General features: G+C 42.8%; 1 protein-coding gene across 1 annotated transcript in view; it reads right to left on the bottom strand.

The window, feature by feature from the left end:
- NID1 (nidogen 1) overlaps positions 1 to 22,624 on the bottom strand; it is a 133,252-nt gene that overhangs the window by 59,156 nt on the left and 51,472 nt on the right. The window contains exons 2-7 of the mRNA XM_006872008.1: positions 19,095 to 19,394; positions 16,928 to 17,154; positions 14,548 to 14,918; positions 10,456 to 10,605; positions 4,007 to 4,258; positions 2,109 to 2,309 (exon numbers count right to left, since the gene is read on the bottom strand). Coding sequence (XP_006872070.1) covers positions 2,109 to 2,309; positions 4,007 to 4,258; positions 10,456 to 10,605; positions 14,548 to 14,918; positions 16,928 to 17,154; positions 19,095 to 19,394 — 1,501 coding nt within the window. The remainder of the gene's footprint in view (positions 1 to 2,108; positions 2,310 to 4,006; positions 4,259 to 10,455; positions 10,606 to 14,547; positions 14,919 to 16,927; positions 17,155 to 19,094; positions 19,395 to 22,624) is intronic.

Genomic DNA, 22,624 nt, shown 5'->3' with positions numbered 1-22,624 from the left:
TGTATCCTCAAAATATATAATTATAGATAAAAATTCTTTTATATGTGTGTGTACATACATACAGTGGCACAAATGGCTAACTCACTTAGCTGCTAACTAAAAGATTGGCAGTTTCAGTGCGCCGGTAGATACCTGGTGGTCTGCTTCTGAAATTTTACTTTCGAAAACTCTACAGAGAGTAACTGTTATCATGACTGATAGTGACTGTCACAACTGCAAAAGTAGAAGTTTTGTAACATAAAGAGGGGAGTAGTTAATCTTACAGTCCAGGAACAGAGGGTCCTAAGACCATCAAGGGAGAAGAGCATGAGTGGAATGTGGGACCCTATCCAGAGAAGCAGCGACACCAGTGATGGAGGCAGAGATGGGGACATGGAGAGAGGGAGCAGCTGAGGACTCTAGGTTCATGGAAAGAGAAAGGCTGTGAGGCAGGCTTGAAGATATGCCCTTGGGTTGTTTACATGATTATGTATTCCTGAGTGTTTTTGTGTACATCCAAAAAAGTAAACAACAGAAGGAATAGAAGCAAATACTGTTGAATGGTGATGCATGGAGGGATTGTAATCATGCAATGAAATGAAATATGACAGAATGAGTGTAAAACTGATGTTCTCCCATGTAAACTATCTCTCAATTCACAATAAAAGCTTCAAAAAACAAAACAAAACCCTATGGAGAACAGTTCTATTCTGACACACACAGGGTCACCATTAGTCAAGTCAACTCCATGACAACTGGTTGGTTGGTATCGGCAGACCTCAGAGAAATTGTAGGCTTGGCTCCAGATCACCACAACAAAGCATGTATCGAGTCACCTGAACTTTCTTGTTTCCTTGTACATCCAGAAGTTATGTTTATACTATACTGTAGTACATCAGGTATGTCACAGCATTATGAAAGTCTGAAATACTGTGGGAATTACCAAAATGTAACTCAGAGACATGAAGTGAGCACATGCTTTCGGAAAACTGACACTGATCGACTTGCTTAACGCAAGGTTGCCACAGACCTCTGATTTGTACAAAATGCGCTATCTGTGAAGGGCAATTTTGTATAAAATTGTATAAAGCAAAGTGCAAAAACCAAGGGGTGTGTGTGTGTATGTATTATGTGTATATGTATGCACACACACATAAACACACACAGTCTTAGTATAGCACTGTGGGATGAAGCACTGGACTGCAAGGTCGGCGGGTCAAGCTCACCAGCTGCTCCTTGGAAATCTTATACAGGGTCACTATGAGTCAGTACCAACTTTATGGCACATAACCAACACCATCACATATATATATGGTAGCATAGTGGTTACCAATCGGGCTGTGAACTGCAAGGTCAGCAGTTTGAAACTACCAGCTGCTCCATGGAAGAAAGATGAGGCTTTCTGCTCCCATAAAGATCTACAGCCTTGGAAACCCTGTTCAGGGTCGCTATGGGTCAGAACCGACTCAATGGCACTTAACAACAACAACATATATATAGGCCCTCCAAAAAGTCCATGGAAAGATTCCAGTATCTTTCCATTGTTCCATGAATGTTTTGAAGCCCCTTGTATGTATGTTCTTGTTAAGTTCCATCAAGTCGGTTCTGACTCATAGTGACCCTGTACAGGGTTTCTGGAGCTTTACATCTTCCAGGAAGCAGAAAGTCTCATCTTTCTCCCACGAAGCAGCTGCTGGGCTTGAACCGTGGACCTTGCAGTTCACACTCCAGTACTTATCGAATGGAGCCACTGTGTTCCCCATACATGTTGCAAAATTTTAACAGATAGAGTTGGACATATTATTCGCAGAAAGTCTTTATATACTAGCTTCAACTTCTGTGAAAGTATGAAATTATTAAAACATAAATATATTTTATATTTGTATGTTATAATAAAACTATATCATGTATTTTTAAAATACCACAAAGGGGCTTCCAAGGTTCATGGAAAGTGTCATTATCCTTAAATTTCTTTTTTTCACAAACTTCTGAAGGGGAGAAGTTTAGGTTTTACAATTATGTGATTCGCATTTTTTCCTTTGACCTAAATCAAGCGCATGTGCTGTTTCTGGCTTCCTACTGGGGCAGAGGGCAGCCGGCGGTGTTTCCGTCCAGCAGCACTTGCTTACCAGAGGGGGAGTAGTGATAGAGCTCCGTGTAGGGCTCGATGTGGACCGAGGAGCCGAACGTGATCTGCGGCACGCGGCCCTCCAGCTCGGTGTCAATGGTCAGGTGCCCATGCTCATCAATGCCACTGAAATGCTGTTTGATCACCAGCTTCCCTGGGTGTCCCACGAAGGTTACCTCGGCCTGCCGCATGAACTCACCCCCTGCAAAACAATGCCCATCTTGTGAGCTCACATCAGCTCGTTTCCAGAGCAACACCTTCAAACTCTCCCTGCCCACCCATGGTCCCCATGATGGCCAGGCACTTTCTGCAGATGAGTCAGGTTGGGTGGTAGACAATGGGACTGGAAAAGTGTGGACATCACGTGGCCCAACTGGGCCACAGAGAGCGGCAAGACGCTGCTTCCTTCCCAGGCACAAGCTGACCTCTGAGGCATGTTGGCTCCAGGCAGTTCTGGAAGAGCAGGGGGTCCTGAGTGTGTTAGAATGACTTCAGCCCTCTGAGTCTCCATCCCCTTATGAGAACAATAAGAAAATCGATCTTGTGGAAAGAGCTGTCAACTGTCATCTGCTTTCTGAGTGTAAATTATACGGGATGATGGTCACAACAAGTACATCCCGGTGAGGACGTATGAGTTACTCAGAGCAAACTGTCAGAACCCTATCTGAGGACCACTCACTGCTGGGACTGGCTCAGGGGTGCCACTTGTTTTGTGTAGGACAGTACCCTCAGACACAGAGAAAACATTCGTACCTTTTTCACAGGCCTTTTCCACACTTGGACACTTCCGTTATAGCAGGGGCTGGTAAACTACAGATATGTAGGATAAATACTGGGCTGCGAACCACATGTTTAGTGGTGCGAGCTTGCCAGATGCTCTGAGAGAGAAAGATGAGGCTTTCTGCTCCCACAAAGATGTACAGCCTTGGAAACCCTACATAGGGTCACTCTGACCCCGAACCAACTCGATGACACTTAGCAACAGCAACAAAGATGTTTTTTCCATTTTAAAAAATGGTTTTTAAATCAAAAGAATATTTCATGATATGTGAAGATTACATAAAATTTAAATTCCAGTGCCTATTAATAAACTGTTGAGCTTTGGTCACATCCATTTGTGGTTGTGTTTGAATCATGTTGGCAGAGTGGAGCAGTTGCAGCAAAGACCACATGACCTAAAATATTTGGGCAAAGCTTAAACCATTTAGTATCTGGCACTATGCACAAAATGTTCAACAACCCCTATTTTATACTGGAGTCCAGGTGTGACAACATGTGTTCTGCCAGAGACTTGTCTATCTTCTCCATGAAATCACCCCTTAACAGAAATGCAATGCTGAGAGGAGGCGGAGCAGGGGAGAGACAGGGTGCTAGTGTTAATGGGGTACATACAGACCCTGTTTGGGGTGACAAAAAGTTTTGGAAATAATTGATGATGAAAGCAATGACTTTTATGTTGTATACGTGGTGGCGGTGGTGATGTGCCATCGAGTTGGTTCCAATCCATAGCAACCCTGTACAGGGTTTTTGAGCCTATAAATTTTTAGGGGAATGGAAAGTCTCATCTTTACCCACCGAGCTCCTGGTAAATTCAAACTGCTGACCTTGAAGCTAGGAGCTCAGCTCATAACCCACTACCCTCCCAGGGTTCTGTGTTCTATACATCTTACCCAATAAAAAAGAAAGAGAATGCCAAGCCATCTCAGTTAATGCATACTAATGAAAACATTGAGCGATCACTTCTTACTGTAAGGCAGAACTGTAGGTTTCTCTCGACTATACACACAAAGGGGTCACAGCATGCTTTATCAGTAAGCTGTTTGCTAACATGGGATTCCTTTTCCACTGATCCTAGGTCCCACTCTGTGGCCCAGTGGTTCTCAGGTAGGATATAATTACCAGTGATGCTGAACCCATTCATGAATCCATCCTGCTCCACAGCAAACATCCATCCAATGATGCCTCCCACAGGGGCCAGGGGCAGCAGGGAATACCCCAGGGTCTCAGGAATGGTGCTGATGGCGGTGTAGGAGCGTCCGTGGTTCATCACGACGTACGAGTGGAGGTCAGTGTTCTCAAAGACAATGGGGGCCTGGCTGTTACCCACAAAGACCCGTCCCTTGACTTTGCCATTAACTCGCTGAGGGGAACCTGAGTGAGAAACAAAGAAAGACAGCAGATGATTCTGTGAAGTCAGCCTTTCCAGAAAAAACAATTTACCTGTTATGACTTGGATCTATTTATGAAGCAAGTAAGAGCCAACATAGCCCTGTGTTAAATAGCTGGGATAAGTGACAGTAGTTTTTCTAGTCCAGAGGATAATGCCAACGATTTTGTGGCACGGGCCTTCATACTTCAGTGTCTTTGCCTCTCTTTTATGTTGAGCAACAACAGGTGGATGAGCTTCAGGTCCTGTGTAACTGCTGTGTGAGCAAGAACTTGGGGGCAGATGCAACCTCTTTAGGGAAATAACCCATCCTGGCTCTTCTAGTGTCAGGGTGACTAGAATTTACCACTTTTGTGGGGAATGCAGGCAGAATTAGGCATTTCACTGGGGATTAGGGACAGCAGGGGTGGTCCTGGGGAATCGGTCCTGGGTGGTCCTATCTGTGGCACACATCACTAAGCATGAGCACTGGTAATCTGAGTGCCCGTACCTCATCCAGCTCAACCCTGAACAGAGAAGGGCACAGGTGGGCATGGCAGGCTGTGGAAACATGCCCACCAAAGCTGAGCCACCTGGGGTGGAATGCAGTTGTGCTTTATTGTTGATTTGTCCATGTAGGCAATCGGGGATATGTCACTAGGACCCACTATGGCAAATTTAATGGCTTCCTTAACAAGTTGTCAAACAGTGAAAGTCGGGTGGCAGCATTTGTGTTTTATAAATATATAATCAATGGCCAACATCACTCTCAATAGAAAGAAATAGAAAGCACTCCCCCTGCAGACAGGAACCAGACAAGGATAGCCTTCAATATTGTGATGGGAATCTTAGACAGAGCTATGAAGACCAAAGAAGAAGTAAAACTCTATTTGCAGATGACATGATCCTATACACAGAGAATCTTAAAAGACTCAATGAGAAAATTATTGGAACTAATTGAAAGATTCAGCAAAGTGGCAGGGTACTAGATCAACACACAAAAATCAGTTGGATTTCTTCACACTAACAAAGATGATGCTGAAAAAGAAGTCAGGGACCCAATACCATTTAAAAGATGAAATATTTAGATATAAATCTAACCAGAGAAACAAAAGGCCTATACAAAGAAAACTGAAAAGCACTACTACAAGAAACTAAAAGAAACCTACATAAATGGAAGACTATACCATGCTCATGGATAGGAAAATGTAACATTGTGAAAATGTCCATTCTACCCAAAGCAATCTATACATATAATACAATCCCAATTCAGATTCCATCATCATTCTTTAAACAGATGGAGAAACGAATCACTAACTGTATATCAAAAGGAAAGAGACCCTAGATACACCAAGCATTACTAAAGAAGGGGACAAAGTAGCAGACCTCTCGCTTCCTGATTTCAAAACCTATTACACAGCCACAGTGGTCAAAACAGGATGGTACTGGTACAACGAAAGACACATAGCTCAGTGGAGCAGAACTGAAAATGCAGTAGTCTATCAACTGACCTTTGACAAAGGGCTTTGAAAAGTGGACATTCATTTGCAGAAGAATGAAACAAGACACATATCTAACACCATACACAAAAATGAACTCATGATGGATCAAAGACCTAAATGTAAAACCTAGAATTATAAAGATCATCCATGAAAAAACAGGGACAAGCTTAGGGGTTCTGATTCGTGGCAGAAATTCACTATCAAACATAACTGAAAACACACTAACAGCAGAAGACAAACTAGATGACTGGAATCTCCTAAAAAGTATGCACATCCACAGATTTCACCAAAAGAGTAAAAAGAAAGCATACAGACTGGGGGAAAATAGTAGGCAATGACATACCAGACAACGGACTAATCTCTAAAATTCATAAAACACTTAGACACCTCACCGAGAAAAAGACAAATAATCCAATTAAAAATGGGCAAAGATCATGAACAAACACTTCACCAAAGAAGACATTCAATCAGTCAACAAACATAAGAAAACTCATGATAATTAGCCATTGTTCTTACCAAGTGCCATTGAGTCAGTTGCCACTCATTGTGTAATTAGCCACAAGGGAGATGCATATCAAAAACAGTGGGATTTTATCTCACCCAACATTAATAACAAAGGTCAAGAAAATGGAAAACAATAATGTTGGTGAGGGTGTGAAGAGACTAGAACCCTCCTACACTACTGTCAAGACTGTAAAATGGTGTAACCCTTGTGGAAAACAGTGTGGGACTTCCTCAAAAAGTTGGAAATAGAAATATCGTATGATCCAACAACCCCTCTATTTGGCATATATCCTAGAAAAATAAGAGTCGTGACAGGAATAGATATATGCACAATATGTTCATCACAACACTGTTAACAATATCAAAACGATGGAGACAGCCTGGTAACGTTCATCAATGGAAGAATGGCTAAACAAACTGCAGTACATAGACACAATGGAACACTATGCAATGTTGAAGAGCAACAATGAATTTGCTGAAGACCACAAGATATGGATGAACCTGGAGGACACTATGATGAGTGAAATTAGTCAATCACAAAAGGACAGTTATTGTAAGAGACTACTATTGTGAAAAATCAGGAAAAGGTTTTTGCACTAAAAGAGACCTTCTTTATCGGTTTACTAGGGGTGGGAGGGAAAAGGGAGTAGTTTACTGGCTAGAGGGTAGACACGTGTGGACTTGGGTGATGGTGGTTGTGGTTATGTGCTGTGGAGTTGGTGCCAACTCATAGAGACCCTGTACAGGGTTTCCGAGACTGTGAATCTCTACGGGAGCAGAAAGCGTCATCTTTCTCTGGTGGAACACCTGGTAATTTTGAACTGCTGACCTTGAGGTTAGCAGTCCAATTCGTAACCACTACGCTACCAGGGTGATGGGGAGGGCAAGATACAAGAAGGCTGGCACAAGAATGAGGATGGCATGGAAGATGCAGGGAGGAGTGCACGAGTTAAAAAGAACAGAGGTAAACACTGTTAGATGCACAATCCCACAATGACAGTGATATGCAGCTAGGTCTGTGGATGGATACACAGGCTGAATGGGTATGGGAAATTGGGCGTATACCCCCAGAATATAAAGGTTTGACAGAGAATACGTGTACTTGGGATATTTACCTTCGCTGCAAGCATAGTCAAACCTGAATGGTGGTGGAGTATACAAAATCATGAAAACGTCTTAGACATTACCAAACACAATGAAGGCATAAATTGCTGGGTCTGTGGGTTCAGGACCATAGTCTCAGGGACACCATGGTCAATGGACGTAACATAGTCCACAAAGACGATGTTCTGAGTCCTACTTTTGTGAGCAGTGCCTGGAATCTTAAAAGCTCATGAGCTTTTGATACAATTATTCGTCTCTCCCTGTCCAAAGGAAAGAAGAATGATGAAAATTGAAGATGCTTAGAAACAATGAGTCCATGGACTAATGGACCATGTGAACATCAGTCCCCATGACCCTGAACTAGATGGTATCCACCTACCTCTACCAACTGCTCTGAAATGGATCACATTACAAGGTCCTGGATAAAGTTGGAGAAAATGTGGAACAAAACTTAAAACCATAAAAAAGACCAGGCTTACTGGTGAGATGGAGATGGATGGAACCCCAAGACTCTAGCTCTGAGTCATCCTTCAGTTCTAGAATTGAACTGAACCCCGTGGCTCAATTTTCAGCTAACGGTCTACAGGGGGGACAAGAACACTGGTGAGGCACATACACCATGAAATGGTCAACCGTCGAGATCAAAAGTCCAGCATTTAAGGACAAATTTCAGAAGTGTTAGGAAAGAAGGAGGAATGGAAACAAGAGAGGCAGGAGGAAGTGAGGTCAGGGGTTTGCAATCACTGAGATAAAGCAAAGCGTACGGTTTGTTGAATGTAAAATCGACGAGCTGTTCGGTAAACCTCCACTCAATTCACAATAAATGTTATACATATATATACAAATATAATATACATGCATCTGTTAATAGTAAATGTTAGCACACACCTCAGAATCTGAAGAAAAGCACACAAAACTATTAACAATGGCTACTCAGTGAAACTGACTTTTCATTTCTAATACTAGAGATTTGTTTAAAGTTTGAAAGTTTATAACTTACATATGTTATTATTTTATCAGGAAACAAAAATAGGATCTAAAGAAATTAAAGTGCTCTTGTCATTGACCCAGCAAATTCTAGCTCCTAATATATGGCAGGGCTTCAAAAAGTTCATGGAAAAATGAAATGAAAATATAATGTACTTTTTCCTCAAAGTTTTAGAAGCCCTTCATATAGATGAAAGTTTAAAATATAGGTCCCAGAAGACTGAAAACATATGTCCATGTAAAAACGTACACAGGAATAGTCTCAGAGCATATCTCATAACAGCCAGAAATAGAACTAATTCAAATGCCCATCATCATTTGTGCTGTTGTGGTCTATCCATAAGAGGTATGGGATATTGTTCAACATTCACTGTATGTATCTCCCTTCTCAATCCCAACTCCCTCCCTGGTCATGGCCGTGAAACCCTAGACAGGGAGGCTCACACTTGGGCATGGTCACAGACATTCTGATGACCTTTTACTCTGTTCAAAACGTCCAAGGGGCCAAAGCAGGGCCAATGACAAGCCAGAGTGTACCCGGCACACAGAGTGACCCTGCATGGTTTGTGTCATGCTGGGGAAAGCTGGGAAGTTAGCAGGCTAACAGCAAAATATGTGCCCCAGGAACAATGACTTAAACATTGCAGGAAGGCCAAGTTCAGGAAACCAAACATTTATTTTCACCCAACGTCAAGCTAAAATCACTTTTAAAAAGTAGTTAAGAATCAAAAAAATATTTCAACCATAAAACTATTAGAGGCATTATGCAATGCCAAAATATGAGTAGAACCGGTATCTAAGCTTGCTGCCAAACACTAACTGCTCAGCTCTGATCTTTGGCATGCAGAGAGCTCATCAGTCCGCTCTTTAAGGAAAAGCTTTCATTGTGGATTTGGAAGCTTCTCCCAGACGAATGAATGCCAACAAAACCACGAAACAAAGGCATACCATCTGTGGAGTGGTGGAATTGGGACAGAAAATAGAAAACACATCTTAAGTGGGTATTTTTATACCCACAAAAGTTAATATGGAAATTATACTATTTTTTCCCCTTTAATAAAGGTAGCATTAAAAAAACCTCACCTTATCTACATTTGATCCAAAATAAACTACATTTTTTTTATTTTTAGAAAATTAAAATTAGAACTGATTTAAAGTTAGCTATGGCATAGGTGTGAAAAGCAGAAGACACACTTCCAGTTGGTTTTATTTTGTCAAATTTTGCAAAGTAATTGAAGTTTCCCGTTAAAAACAGAACAAAAGGTTACCCAGGACGCACTGAGGCCACTTAGCTTCTGAGAGACAATGAGCAGTAAGTACAGTGGGTGCTGATTCGTTCGGGTTTGGTTTACCTTCTGGTATACAAGTATACCTCCAGGTTCTCGGAGGTCAGAGTCCCTGGGTGGTACAAACAGTTAAGCACTTGACTTCTAACCAAAAGATTAGTGTTCAAATCCACGCAAAGGTGCGTCAGGAGAGTAACCCGGTGATCCCCAGAAAAACCAGCCATCAGAAATCCTGAGTGTGTGAAGCAGAGTTTTACTCTGACACATGTGGGGTGGCCATGAGTCTAAATTCACTAAATTCCCTTGACTACTACTGGCTTGACTATTTCAAGGATTCTTTCCCTCATAGATGTAACTCTCTGAGTAAACTGGTGTTCCCAACTAGCAGAGAGATTTCTTCTGACCAGCTGGGGCTGCCCAAAGGAGTTATCCTATTGTGGGCAGAACTTAGAACCAAGGTAGCCTCACAGCTGGCTCTGTTTTGGAGTTAGCCCCTGAAATGGTTTAGCACTCTAGGATTATTCACATTGTGATTTCAAGGGCACGACTGTAAGGACGGCTGGAATAAACTTTCCCCAGTATAAACTCTAAGGAGCTCTGGAAGCGCAGTAGTTACATATCGGGCTGCGAACCGCTAGGTCAGCAGTTCGAAACTACCAGCTGTTCTGCGGGAGAAAGATGAGGCATTCTGCTCCCGTACTAAAATAACAAACCTTTCAGAGATTTGAGTCAAAGCATCATTTAGAAACAAGCATTAAACAACAACTACACCCTCTGCTCCTCCTTCACACACAAACGTACCATTACAAAGTCACTTACCTTCAGCAACACACTGCCTGCCGTTGCCAGTATAGCCCGCCACACAGCTGCAACAAAACCCAGTCGTGTAGTCCGTGCACTCTGCGTGCACAGAGCACTGGTGTCTGTTGTTAGCACACGTCTGCCTGGAATCAGTGTTGTAGCTGAAAACTAATCAGAGAAGACAGCATACCGGTTAGGATCTCATACGGCTCCAGCTGTGACACACAGATGTGCAAGCAGGCCCACAGAATTCACTCCTGTGTTCAGCAAACGAGGGGCAAGAGACTCCCCATGGAAAACTACGATCCGCTGCATGTAAACTCCCTAAACAGTAATCTCACTTAGCTACTCAAACAACCCAAGCAAATGGGTCTACAAGGTGTTAGAGAAACCACAAGGGTGACTTCTTCAAGATTGCTATGATTTAATGCATTGCTGGCTCAGTGTTTGGTTGTTATTAAGTGCCATTGAGTTGGTTCTGACCCATAGCAGCCCTGTATAGGGTTTCTGAGGAGCAGCTTATGAGCTTGAACCACCAACCTGGTAGTTCAAACCGACTTTGCAGTCCAGTGCATTAACCAAAGTGCCATACCAGGACTCCGCAATGTTAGGTTATTTGCCATTCAATATAAATTTTAGGATATTATTCATCTAGTACAGCCTGAAGTTTCTAGGGTATCTTTAAATATATATATACACATTTTTAATTTGTCTTCATTTCTCCCCAGGAGATGATGCAGAAGCTCTTACCCGTATATGCAAAAGCTGATTCGAAAGCCCCCTACTGTCACACCTGGTCTAAAAGCCTTTGATCCAAGGAACAAAAAGAAGCTCTCCCTCCTTGAAAGCTCTACCTCCCAGGTTCAGTTTATTAGAATTATGAACTAGCTCATTAAACTTAATAATCCAGAGCAAATTAATATGAGATGTAGTTCAAAAGCACAGGAGGGAATGGACTTTTAAAGTGGATAAAAATCGAATCTATAATTGACTGTTAGGAGTGAGGATAAAAGTAAACATTTAACCCTAGGTATGTTCTGAGAGCCCCACAAATTTGGGAGGGAATTTCCAGTGTATGAAAGAACAGCACTGGAGGCTAAGAACACTTGGACGCTGATCTGAACACGCGTGGGTGCCACTGCTTGCTTACGCTCCAGCTATATATCCAGCTTCTCAGAGGCTCCTTAAGGCCTGCATGTCCATGGGTAGTCACTCACATAACACCAGAAAGACACCATGGTCTACAGAAGACTGGCTTTTCTCATAAAAAATAGTGACAGAAACACATCTGCTTTCTATGTTAAAATCTAGGCTTTGTTGTTAAGTGCCATTGAGTTCTGACAAGTTCCAACCCACAGCGACCCTTTATAGGGTTTCCGAGGAGCAGCTGGCCTTTTAAACTGACCTTGCAGTTTCAAACAACTTTGCAGTCCAGCGCCACACAGGACTCCAAACAAATATCAAATACTATACAGACCTACACTGCTAAAGTAGAGGTAATTCTTGTTTAAATGTGGTTGTTTCTGAAATGAGAAATTCAGAGATGCTAAGCTAGGTCTCTGGTAGCGTAATGGTTACAAATCGGGCTGCTATCCTCAGGGTCAGCAGTTCGAAACTACCAGCTATTCTGCGGGAGAAAGATGAGGCTTTCTGCTCCCATAAAGATTTACAGCCTCAGAAACCCTGTACCGGGAGGGTCACTATGAGTCAGAACCAACTCCACGGCACATAACAACAAGATAGGGTGGAAACAGCAAAGACTAAAACTCAGCATCTGCAAGCAGACACACCCAACCCATCTCTGTACAAGGCAGATGGTCATGAGTGTGGATCGGAGGAGTCTAAGGACGTGTATCCATGTTCTCATCTGTCATCCAAACCACATACATGCCTCAGGTTTCCTTATACTACCTCTTGCCAGCAGATCTTGCCCATGCTTTCGTGCCACTCAATAAGAACAAAAATATATGACTATTCCTAAGCGATACTATTCCTAAGCAAACAAGTAATGACAAATAAATGAGTGAAATATGTGGATGGACTACAATTTTTTGAGGGTCTTTTGAAAAGTCCAGGATTTAAATGCTTGGCCCATCCCTTTTATATGATAGGATACAGACTTCTCACACAGACATGTGGCAGACCCGCAGGAATTCAGACCTGTTTTCGGGAAGTCAGGGGAAGAGTCACCACAGAAAACGACAATCCACTGCATGTAAACTACTTAAACAGTAATATGACTCTTCTACTCAAATAATCCAAGCAAAAAGGTCCACAAGGAGTTAAGAGAATTTTCATGAATTATAAGGTAATCTGAAGAGGAAAAAATGATGAGCACAGTTTAGTTTAAATATCTTTTATAAGAAAAATTTAAGCATGCTAGGGTTCAAACTAGCAAAGAAAACATACTGGAGTCCTGGTGTGGCATAGGTAGGATAAGCACGGAACTGTGAACTCTAAGGCTAGCAGTTCAAATCCACTAGCCACTACCTGAAATCGCTATGTTGTTAAGTGCTGTCAAGTCAATTCTGACCCATAGCGACCCTGTGTAGAGTTTCCAAGGAGAAGCTGGTGAGCTTGAACCACCAGCCTTGAAGTTCAAACAACTTTGTAGTGATGCATTAGCCCATAGCGCCACACCCTATACAGGGTTGTTATGAATCAGAACAAACTTAATAGCACTTTAACAACAGGGTTCAAACTTAATTTTAGTTTTCCTTAAAAGTATAGCATAAACTCTTATATAATACGTTCCACTAGAAGACAATGAACTGTGAACCAACTGTAAGAAGGGGATCCATGTATTCTTTATCTTCACAAACCAACTCGCAATAATATGACCAGGGAGGAAAAATAACCAACCATTCTAATTCCAAAGCCAAGAGGAAACAGTGCCAAAGATAAGCTGTTTAAACAGCCAAAGGAACTTCTCAAAATGTTTTTTCAGGTGGAAGAATAGATTTCTAATCTGAAAAGTCACAAATAAGAAAATCTGACTTTCAAAATACTTCTAAAGCACTTTCCTCTTTAAAAAAAAAAACAAAGAAAACACTCACCAATCTCCAAAGACAGTCTTAATCTCAAAAGGGTATTTGATTTTTGTGAAGCTACCAGGCCTATAGACCAAGCCTCTGTAATAATAAAACTTCAGCCCCTACTCCCTTAGGTTCTCGTGGCAGAAAGATGAGGCTTTCTGTTCCAGAAAGATTTACAGCCTCGGAAACCCTATACAGGGTCACTGTCAGTAGGCACTGACTCCACGGCACATAACCACCAACTACCACCCTTAGGTTCTCATCCATACAAATCGTATATAATGCATACAAATGACATTCCCTCTGTCATAGATTGACTTGTGTCCCCCAAAATATGTGTCAGCGTGGCTGGGTCATGATTCTCAGTGGTTTGGCAGTGTTGGCGTTACGTGATGATTCCCCCAGGATGTAACTGCTGTGTTCAAACAATGAGGATTAAGGGAGGAGTACCGCTCTGGGATAAAGCACTGGACCCGCAAAGTCGGTCTGAACCACAAGGTCAGTGACTGAAACTCACCAACCGCTCCTTGGAAACCCTATACAGGGTCACTATGAGACGGCACTGATTCAATGGCACCTAACGATGACAACAACAACACCCTTAATTCCATCACAACCCGGATCGATGTAAGGGAGTTTCCCAGGGGTATAGCTTGAAACATCTTTGATCTTACAAAGGTAAAAGGAGAGAGAAGTGAGCCAAGAAAGAAGGGCTGAGAGTCAAAGACATGTTTTGGATCTGAGGTCCCTTCATGTGAAGCTCCTAGTTCCAGGGAAAGACTGATGTCAGGACCCATGGAGAGTTCCAAGGCATGCTGGGCCTACAGATGAAAGGAGACAAGGACCTCTCCCCAGAGTTGACAGACAAAGAAAGCCTTTCCCCTAGAGCTGGTGCCCTGAATTGGGAACGTCCAGCCTTCTAAAATGCGAGAGAACAAATTTCTGTTTGCAAAAGCCAGTCTCTCAGGGTGTTCTGTTACAGCAGCACTCGATAACTTAGACACCTTCCAACAATACGTCCGTCGGAAAACCCAACTATCTGCATCAGTACCAAATGCAACTTAAAAGGCCTTACCAACTTCTGTTTCCTCAACTTCATCCACATCGATCACCTGTGGATGCTGCTGGGACACCCTCTCCACCGGCAACTGGAAAGACCTGGTCCTCCCCGATGGAAGTTCAGGGGGCCCCTCAGTAGCTGTGCGGCGTGCGGTGCGTGCACTCGGCACATGGTAGGTGTCAGTGCCTCTCCTTCCCAGAGTCTTGTAGGAGAAGGTTGTGGGGGCCGTGGTCTCCAGACCCAGCTCTGTCACTACATCATAATCTTCATCTTCCTCTTCATACTCTGCTTCCTCCTGGTTCACATCAGCAGGCACTACCCCACTGGCTGTGGCTGGACTCCCAATCTCAAACACCCAGACGCCCTGCTGCCCTGAATTGCTGCTCCTACGGGGAAGGACAGGCCTCTTAGAAACAAGCCAAAAACCCACAGAAAGCCCCCAGCCACCCAGCAGAAACAACACATGAGATTTGTGTCTATGGGACACCCAATGCCTGCTACTTCCCCTACAGCAGGGGTTAGAAAGTGAACTGTCTGGTCACGATGGAGCTGAGACATTCCTGGGGTGCTCTGTGAGGATGTACCCAAACAGGCTTACCCTTAGCCATCAGACATCCTAAAACGTGGCTCCTACTTATCACAGCTTAAATGTCCTAGCATAAGCAGCCTACTGATTATTCTCTCTCCATGGCAACATCTATGAGAAATCCCATCTCCACTAGCTGAAGGACCTCAGACAAGCCTGTTTACTTTTCTGTGTTCAGAGGGTATTGTTATTGTTAGACATTGTCAAGTCAGCCCCAATTCCTAGTGACCCCCATGAACAACAGGACAAAACTCTGCCTGGTCCTACACTATTGTTGCACTGTTATAATTATCAAACACAACATCCTAACATCTTGCTTGACACCATTTTTACTGTTCTTAAGTATCTGTGATTGGAAAATGCTCCTCTTAAAAATGATACAAAATAACCAGATAATAAGATGCAAAGAGAGGGTACTCAGAATAGGTCTTTCAAGAAAACAGAGCCAAAAATTGGGGTGAGCTGGAGAAAGAAGAACTCTTGCAGACCTAGGCCATCTAATCCATCTGCCTGTCTCAGACTCAAGTAACGGCAGTGGTGTGTAAGCGTGCTTATACTGACTCACGAGCCAATCGTTAAATTTGTGCTTGTGAACCAGTCATTGAGAAAAAATCAATTATACACTATTACAACTACATAAAGTCAATGAAAAACAAAGATCAATACTCAAAACTCTCCACATCCTCATTATTTTACTGTTCTCTTTATCTGCGCTGTTGACGTTATTTAAATAATTTTATCTGTCCAGTGGAAATAATCTATCACATTATACAGGAAGGCTTCAAAAAGTTCATGAAAAAAAAATCCCTTATTTTTTACTTCAGTTTTTCCACATTTTGAAACCTGCTCAAATACGTGTGCATAGTTTCTCAAGCCTATGTTGACTATATCACAGTTTAGTGATGCTGAGTCGGTTTCAACTCATAACGACCTTGTATAGGGTTTCTGAGGAGTGGCTAGTGGATTTGAACTGCCAACCTTGGGTCCAGTGTTGATCCTACAGCGCCACACCAGGACTCGTAGTATCACACTAGTAACTTGGAATTTGCCATGGTAAGAGTATTTACACCACAGAAATAGGCAAACACTATAAATCAGGCCACCTGCCACCAAGCACCCAGAAAATAGGCTGTTATAAACTTATAAGCATGCCGCTAAGTAAGAGGCAGGTGAGTTTTAGGTTAGATTTGACAAATGGTGCGGGGAGACTTTTTTTTTTAACAGAATAAAGAGAGAAGAAATTTCAATTTTAGAAAAACTAGTCCTCGTTTCTCCTCCTTTTACTAAGTTCTTCAAAATAATCTGAGGGAGCACTGTTTCTGCTGTAAGAACAGTAATCTCTGAAGGGGTATTTCTGCCCCAGGTTCACAGGAAGACATAGGTTGGAATAACTCATTTCTAACTTCATACTAAGGAATCCTGGTGATGTCGTTGGTAGTGGGTTACTCGGGAAGAAGATAAGGCTTTCTGCTCTTGTAAAGATTCACAGCCTCAGAAACCCTACACAGGGTTACTTTGAGTCAGAACCAACTTGACAGAACACAATAACAACATTATACTTATAGGGGAAATGATAAAATTATTTAAAATATGGATGATACCTAAATAGGTAAGGATATCTTTTCATCCTAACACTATATTCCCTCAAGTTCATCAGAAAAAAAAAAAAACGAATAATATAAAAACTGGATGCAAATTGATAATCTGTGGGAAGATTTTTAGGTAACATCCTATAATGTTGATAACAGTATCCTTATGAAATGATAATCTTATTAGGGGGAGATTTATTGAAGAACAAAGACAGCGTACTTGGCCAAGTTTTCAATTGATTCCCTGTCATTTGCAAAGATGTTGTAAGCGCCATTGGTCTTCCATAGGAATCCCACTAAACCTTGACTGAATGAAACCACAGCAGGAAGCTGGCCCTCGTCCTTCTTTGAGGCTGTTGTATAGAACTGCAGACCGTCTTCTGGATACAGGAAAATGGCGTAGGAGCTGGAATCAGAGGAGGCCAGAACAGCCTGGAATGTATTTCTCTGTGAAGATGAGTTAAAATTCAGTTACTCAGGCTTAGCAAGAGAATGGAAGTTAATAAATCAATACGGATGTATCTGTAATCTTTAAAATAGAAGATATTTGTTAGATATTATCAAGATGAAAGTATGAAGAGTAGAAAGAACACTAGACTAGGTATTCTGTAGATCATAAGACTAGCTGACCTTGATAGATCTTCCAGTTAAGTGACATCTAAGATTTCCAATCATTCTAATTCTAGCTCACTGTGTTCCTCCCATAGGCCTTCTTTCCATCCTTTGATAATTCAGAGCTGTTTCCTTTCTTGAAGTGTTTATTCCAATTCCCAATCACCACTCACTCAATTCTCAAAGAACGCCCCCATAAAGGAAAATTTCATTGGAAAGAAAGACTGCATGGTCCCTGCACTTAACAATTTACTGTCTAGATAAGAAAAGTGTGCTGTGAACCAAACATGGCAACACATGGGGCTGGATTCTACACTAGGGGTCTGTGCAAAGAGCCAGAGGAACTATGGGAGAACATGGCTAGCACTGAGGAGCATGGAGGCAGCAATAGTTGGTCAAGGCCTCACAGAAGGGTTGACTCTGAATGAACAAACAAGAGTCTGCCACCTGTCAAAAGGGTCAGGGAAAGGACACTGCATAGAGAAAGGACAGCGTGCGCAAGAGACTACAGAAAGAAATAAACAGAAGAAGCAGGCGCATGACCAGGGAATTGAAATAATTTGATACAGCTGCTGTTCAGGGTGGGTGGAGGAGTCACAGAAGGTTAGACCTCAGAGAGAGCGAGGGCTCAGAACCAAGGCGCTCTCGGGCGTTTATCATGCAAGGAGTACTAAAGAATTTTGTGATTTTAAGCAATTATTTTTCTAATAAGGCACGCAGATACAAGTTGGAAAAGCAAAATATGCCACACAGGTTCACTAAAGACCTTCTCAAAGTGTGTTGTGTGAGCTGTAATGTGTTTTATTTGAGGGGGGGGGGCGGGAAGATGGCCCTAACGATGTGAACCTTACGCAGACCCTTTGACTACAGGACCTCTCTGTGTGACTGTCTAAAGACGCTTTTCTCGGAAGAACTATCTTCCAGAACTAGTGTTCTGTAGTAAGCACTTTGGAAATAACCCCATTTAAGTGCCGAGAGTTTGTACTTTTAAAGTTTCTCTCGACCCTGCACTTGTACAAAAATTAAATAAGGTGAAGAGAATTAATTTTCCAAGAAAACTTGAGGCATGACCTAAGGTCACTTCAGACCTATCGTGGTTTCTCAGCCTACCCAGCTATTATCCTTCCATCCAAGCTCCACAGCGTTTCCTTAACCCTGAGCCCATCTGGACCTCAATGGCCCCAACTCCTTTTCTCAACTCCTCATGGTGCAAATGATTTTATCTCCAAGTAGATTGTGGGGACTTGTCATCATTTCTTCACACCTCATCACTTCATATTAATGAGCTCTCTGTTTAATTGGTGCTGTGGGCTAATGCATTAGACTGCAAGGTCGTTTGAACTGCGAGGTCGGTGGTTAGCTGCTCCTCAGAAACCCCATACAGGGTCGCTATGGGTCAGAATCAACTCGACGACATTTAACAACAACAACAGTTTGATTAGAAACTACCCCTCCCTGCCAACAAAAGGAAGGTGATACATTTTCAAACACACATAGGAGTTGTTACTTATCAACCCTACTCTTGTCAGAGAGCAGTCTTCTCAAGAATTTGCATCCTTTGTGTCTAATCATCATTGACACATAGGTTGAGAAAGTCTGTAGCAGATACATTTCTGAACTTTCCAACCTGCAAGGATCAACCCAGTGGATTTTACTTTGGATACCCTGCCTTTCCCCAAAGCACAGGCATGGTGTACATCAGAGTAGCAAGGACCAGAAGACAAACGAGTGTGAGCCCAGTCTGTAAACTATTTTCACTGGTGTTGAGTGCTCACCTTGCCTTCCTGGGCAGGGTCCTTGCTGGGCCCTTGGTAGGGGGCCACAGATTCCCAAGTGACAACCACCACACTCTTGGGCTGGAAAGCGACTTCTGGGAACCCTCTCTGGACACACACTGCTGCCAGCTGAGCGACAGACGGGGAGAAGTCCTCACGATAATAAACCTTGCCAAAGCCGTCTGTGGTGTCCAAGTCAGCAAGGAACGGTGCGATGGCCCCAAAGGTCGGTGGGAAGAGTCCGGGATGGGATTCCTTTGCTGGGGGCTCACTCACGGCGATGAGACCATTTGTGGTGACCTGCACAAAACCCAGTGTGGTTAACAGGAATGCAGAGAAGACTGGAACCCACTCACTGAGGGTTGCCACCAGGCACCCAGACTCAGTTAAATACAACAGAATCTGGGAATCACATTATGCCAAACTTGACAACTCAGCATTCTTTTTCTAGGCAGCACGGCCTAGGGGAAAGAGGACTGGACAAGAATCAAAACTCTTCCGATCATGGATGCACCTGAAGAACATAATGCTGAGTGAAATTAGTCAATCACAAAAGGACAAATATTATATCAGATCATTACTGTAAAAGCTTCAGAAAAGGTTTCCAGACTAAAAGAAACATTCTTTGATAATTACCAGGGATGGGAGAGAGGGGAGAATAATTCACTGGCTAGAGGGTAGATACATGTTACCTCAGGTGATGGGGAGAATGACACACAAGAAGAGGGAGGGTAGCATAAGAATGATGAAGACAGGTAGAGACACAGGGAGGTATGCAAGGGCTAAAGGGGATGGAGGTAAACAGTGATCTATACACAGCCCTGAAATCACAGTGTTCTGGGCGTACATACATGGGGATAAGGAAGGAAGAATGGAATATATATGCATATATTGTTGTTATGTGGCGTCGAGTCGGTTCCAACCAATAGTGACCCTGAGCAGGGTTTCCGAGGCTGTAACTCTTTACGGAAGCAGAAAGCCTCATCTTTCTCTCACGGAGCAGCTGGGAGTTTTGAACTGCTGACCTTGTGGTTTGCAGCCTGATTCGTAACCACTACGCTACCAGAGCTGCATATATGCACATATATCCCACAAACATATAAGAATTTGAAAGCTATTTGTACATGGGTACCTACCTTTCCTGCAAACACAACTACAAATGTGGCTTAAGCAAATGTGGCAAAGGGGTGAAAAGGCCTTCCTAGATATTATCGAACATCTTCAGGCAATGGGTTGATGGGCCTGGGGTTCAGGACCATAGTCTTAGGGACCACCATGGTCAGTTGGCATACCCTAGTCTACAAAAACAATATTCTACATTGTACTTGGGTGAGTAGCATCTGGGATCTTTGATGAGCGACCATGTAAGATGCAGCTATTGGTCTCTCCATGTGTGGAAGAAAGATGCTTGGAATCAATTATTCCAGTGGCCTAATGGAACAGTGACCATCTGTCTCCATGACTCTGGGACCAGAAGAGCTAGACGGTGCCTGGCTACCACCACCAACTGCCCTGAAAGGGATCCAAGTAGAGGGTCCCAGAGAGTGAGCAAACATGTGGAACAAAACTCAAAACTATGTAATAATAATAAAAATAAAAGACCAGGTTTACTGGTCAGAAAGAGACTGGAGGAACCTGAGACGATGGCCCTTTACATCTGGAAAGGAACTCACCCCTGTAGCCCAATTTTCAGTGAGCAGTAGCTAGGTTTACAGAGGGGACAACAACACTAGTAAGATATGCTCACCATGGAATGGTAAAACATTCAAAAGCAAAAGCGCAACATTTCCCTAAGGGCACAGTTGAGAAGGGACGGGAAGGTGGGTGGAGTGGAACTAGGAAACACAGGGAGGAAATGGGATCACTGTCATTGAACAAGGGGATTGGAATTATTGAGATGAAACTAAGAGTATGATTTGTTGAATGTAAAACTGATGATTTTATCTGTAAGCCTTCACTCAATTCACAAAACAAGAATCGGAGGCCTGATTCTGCCATCTATCAACCATGGGACCTTGGACAAGGAAGGGGCTCAGGTTCCATCATCTGTGCCTTCCTTACCACAAATAAGACAATGGGAAAACACATGAGAGGCAGGAGCAAAGCACTGTTCAAACATAAGTCATTAGAACAGCCTTCATAATGGTTATCCTTAGGTATCAACATGGTATGAAGTAATGCAAGTACAAACTTGGGACAGGACAGGCTACCTTCCCAACTAGAATGGCTACTCTCAGAAACCCGGAAAATAATAACTATTGGCTAAGACGTGGAGAAATTGAAACCTTTATGAACCACTGGGGGGGGAGGGGGGGGAGAGGAACCTGTGCTTTTTCTAAAAAAGTTAAATATAGAATTACCATGTTGTTGTTTTTGTTATGTGTTATTGAGTAGGTTCCAACTCAAGTAAGCAGCAGCTGATTTGTTTGAACCAACCTGGTGGTTAGCAGTCTGGGGCTTATCCTACAACACCACACGAGGATGAACCAGCAACTCCATTCCTAAGTACACACGCAAAAGATCCAAAAGCAGGAATGCAAACAAACACATGGACACCAATTTTCACTGCAGTACAATTCACAAGAGTCAAAAGGTGCAAACAATCTGGATGCCCATCAGTAGGTGAGTAGATAAACAAAATGTAGTATATATGTACCATGAAGTATGATTCACACATAAGAAGAAACGAAGTCCTAACATGTTATAGCATGGATGCACCTAGAAAACACCAAGGGGCTTCAAAGAATTCAGGAGAAATGGGAATGAAAAGAAAATGGAAAATCTCCATGAAGTTTTTGAAGGCTCCTGGTATTTTGCTGAGGGAAATAAATCAGATGTAAAGTGTGATCACACTTATGTGAAAGATCCAGAAGAGGTGAATGGCGTATTTGTTGTTAAGTGCCATCAAGTCTGTTTTGACTCATAGAGACCCTATCTAGGGTTTCTGAGGAGCAACTAGTAGGTTTGAACTGCTGACCTTGCAACTGGCTGTCCAGTGCCACACCAGAATTCCTCATGGCATACAGACAAAAGTTATTTCTGCTTACTTTTGGGCTAGAAGGCCGTGGCTCAGCCAATGCGGCCTCACAGCAGCCCTAACAGCGCGGAACTGCACCATGAGGTATCCAAGGCTGTAGTATCTATGGCGCTGACTGCTCCGTATTTCTCCCATGGAGAAAGAAGCTAGTGGATGTGAACCACTAACCTTCTTTTGCAGCTGAACACTAAACCACCACACCAGGGCTCCTCAAAAACCCAAACCCAATCCACTACTCTGGAATCGGCTCCCACTCACAGTAACCCTGCATAGGGCTTCCGAGGCTATAAATCTTTATGGGATCAGAAAGCCTCATGTTTGTCCCTGAGGCTAGCAGTCCAGTGCTTACCCTACAGCTCTCCACCAGGGATACTGAATTTCCACTTGGAGTAATTTCCACTTGGAGTAGGAAATAAATTAGTAATAATCTCACAAAACGGTGCATGTATATAGTGCAATCTGAATTGTAAGGTTAAAGGTCAAACTCCATATA

This window comes from Chrysochloris asiatica, unplaced genomic scaffold (assembly GCF_000296735.1).
Source record: "Chrysochloris asiatica unplaced genomic scaffold, ChrAsi1.0 scaffold00179, whole genome shotgun sequence".
In the NCBI taxonomy this organism is placed as follows: domain Eukaryota; kingdom Metazoa; phylum Chordata; class Mammalia; order Afrosoricida; family Chrysochloridae; genus Chrysochloris; species Chrysochloris asiatica.
The sequence above is the reverse complement of the archived record's forward strand: the minus strand, read 5'-3'. Positions and strand labels throughout refer to the sequence as shown.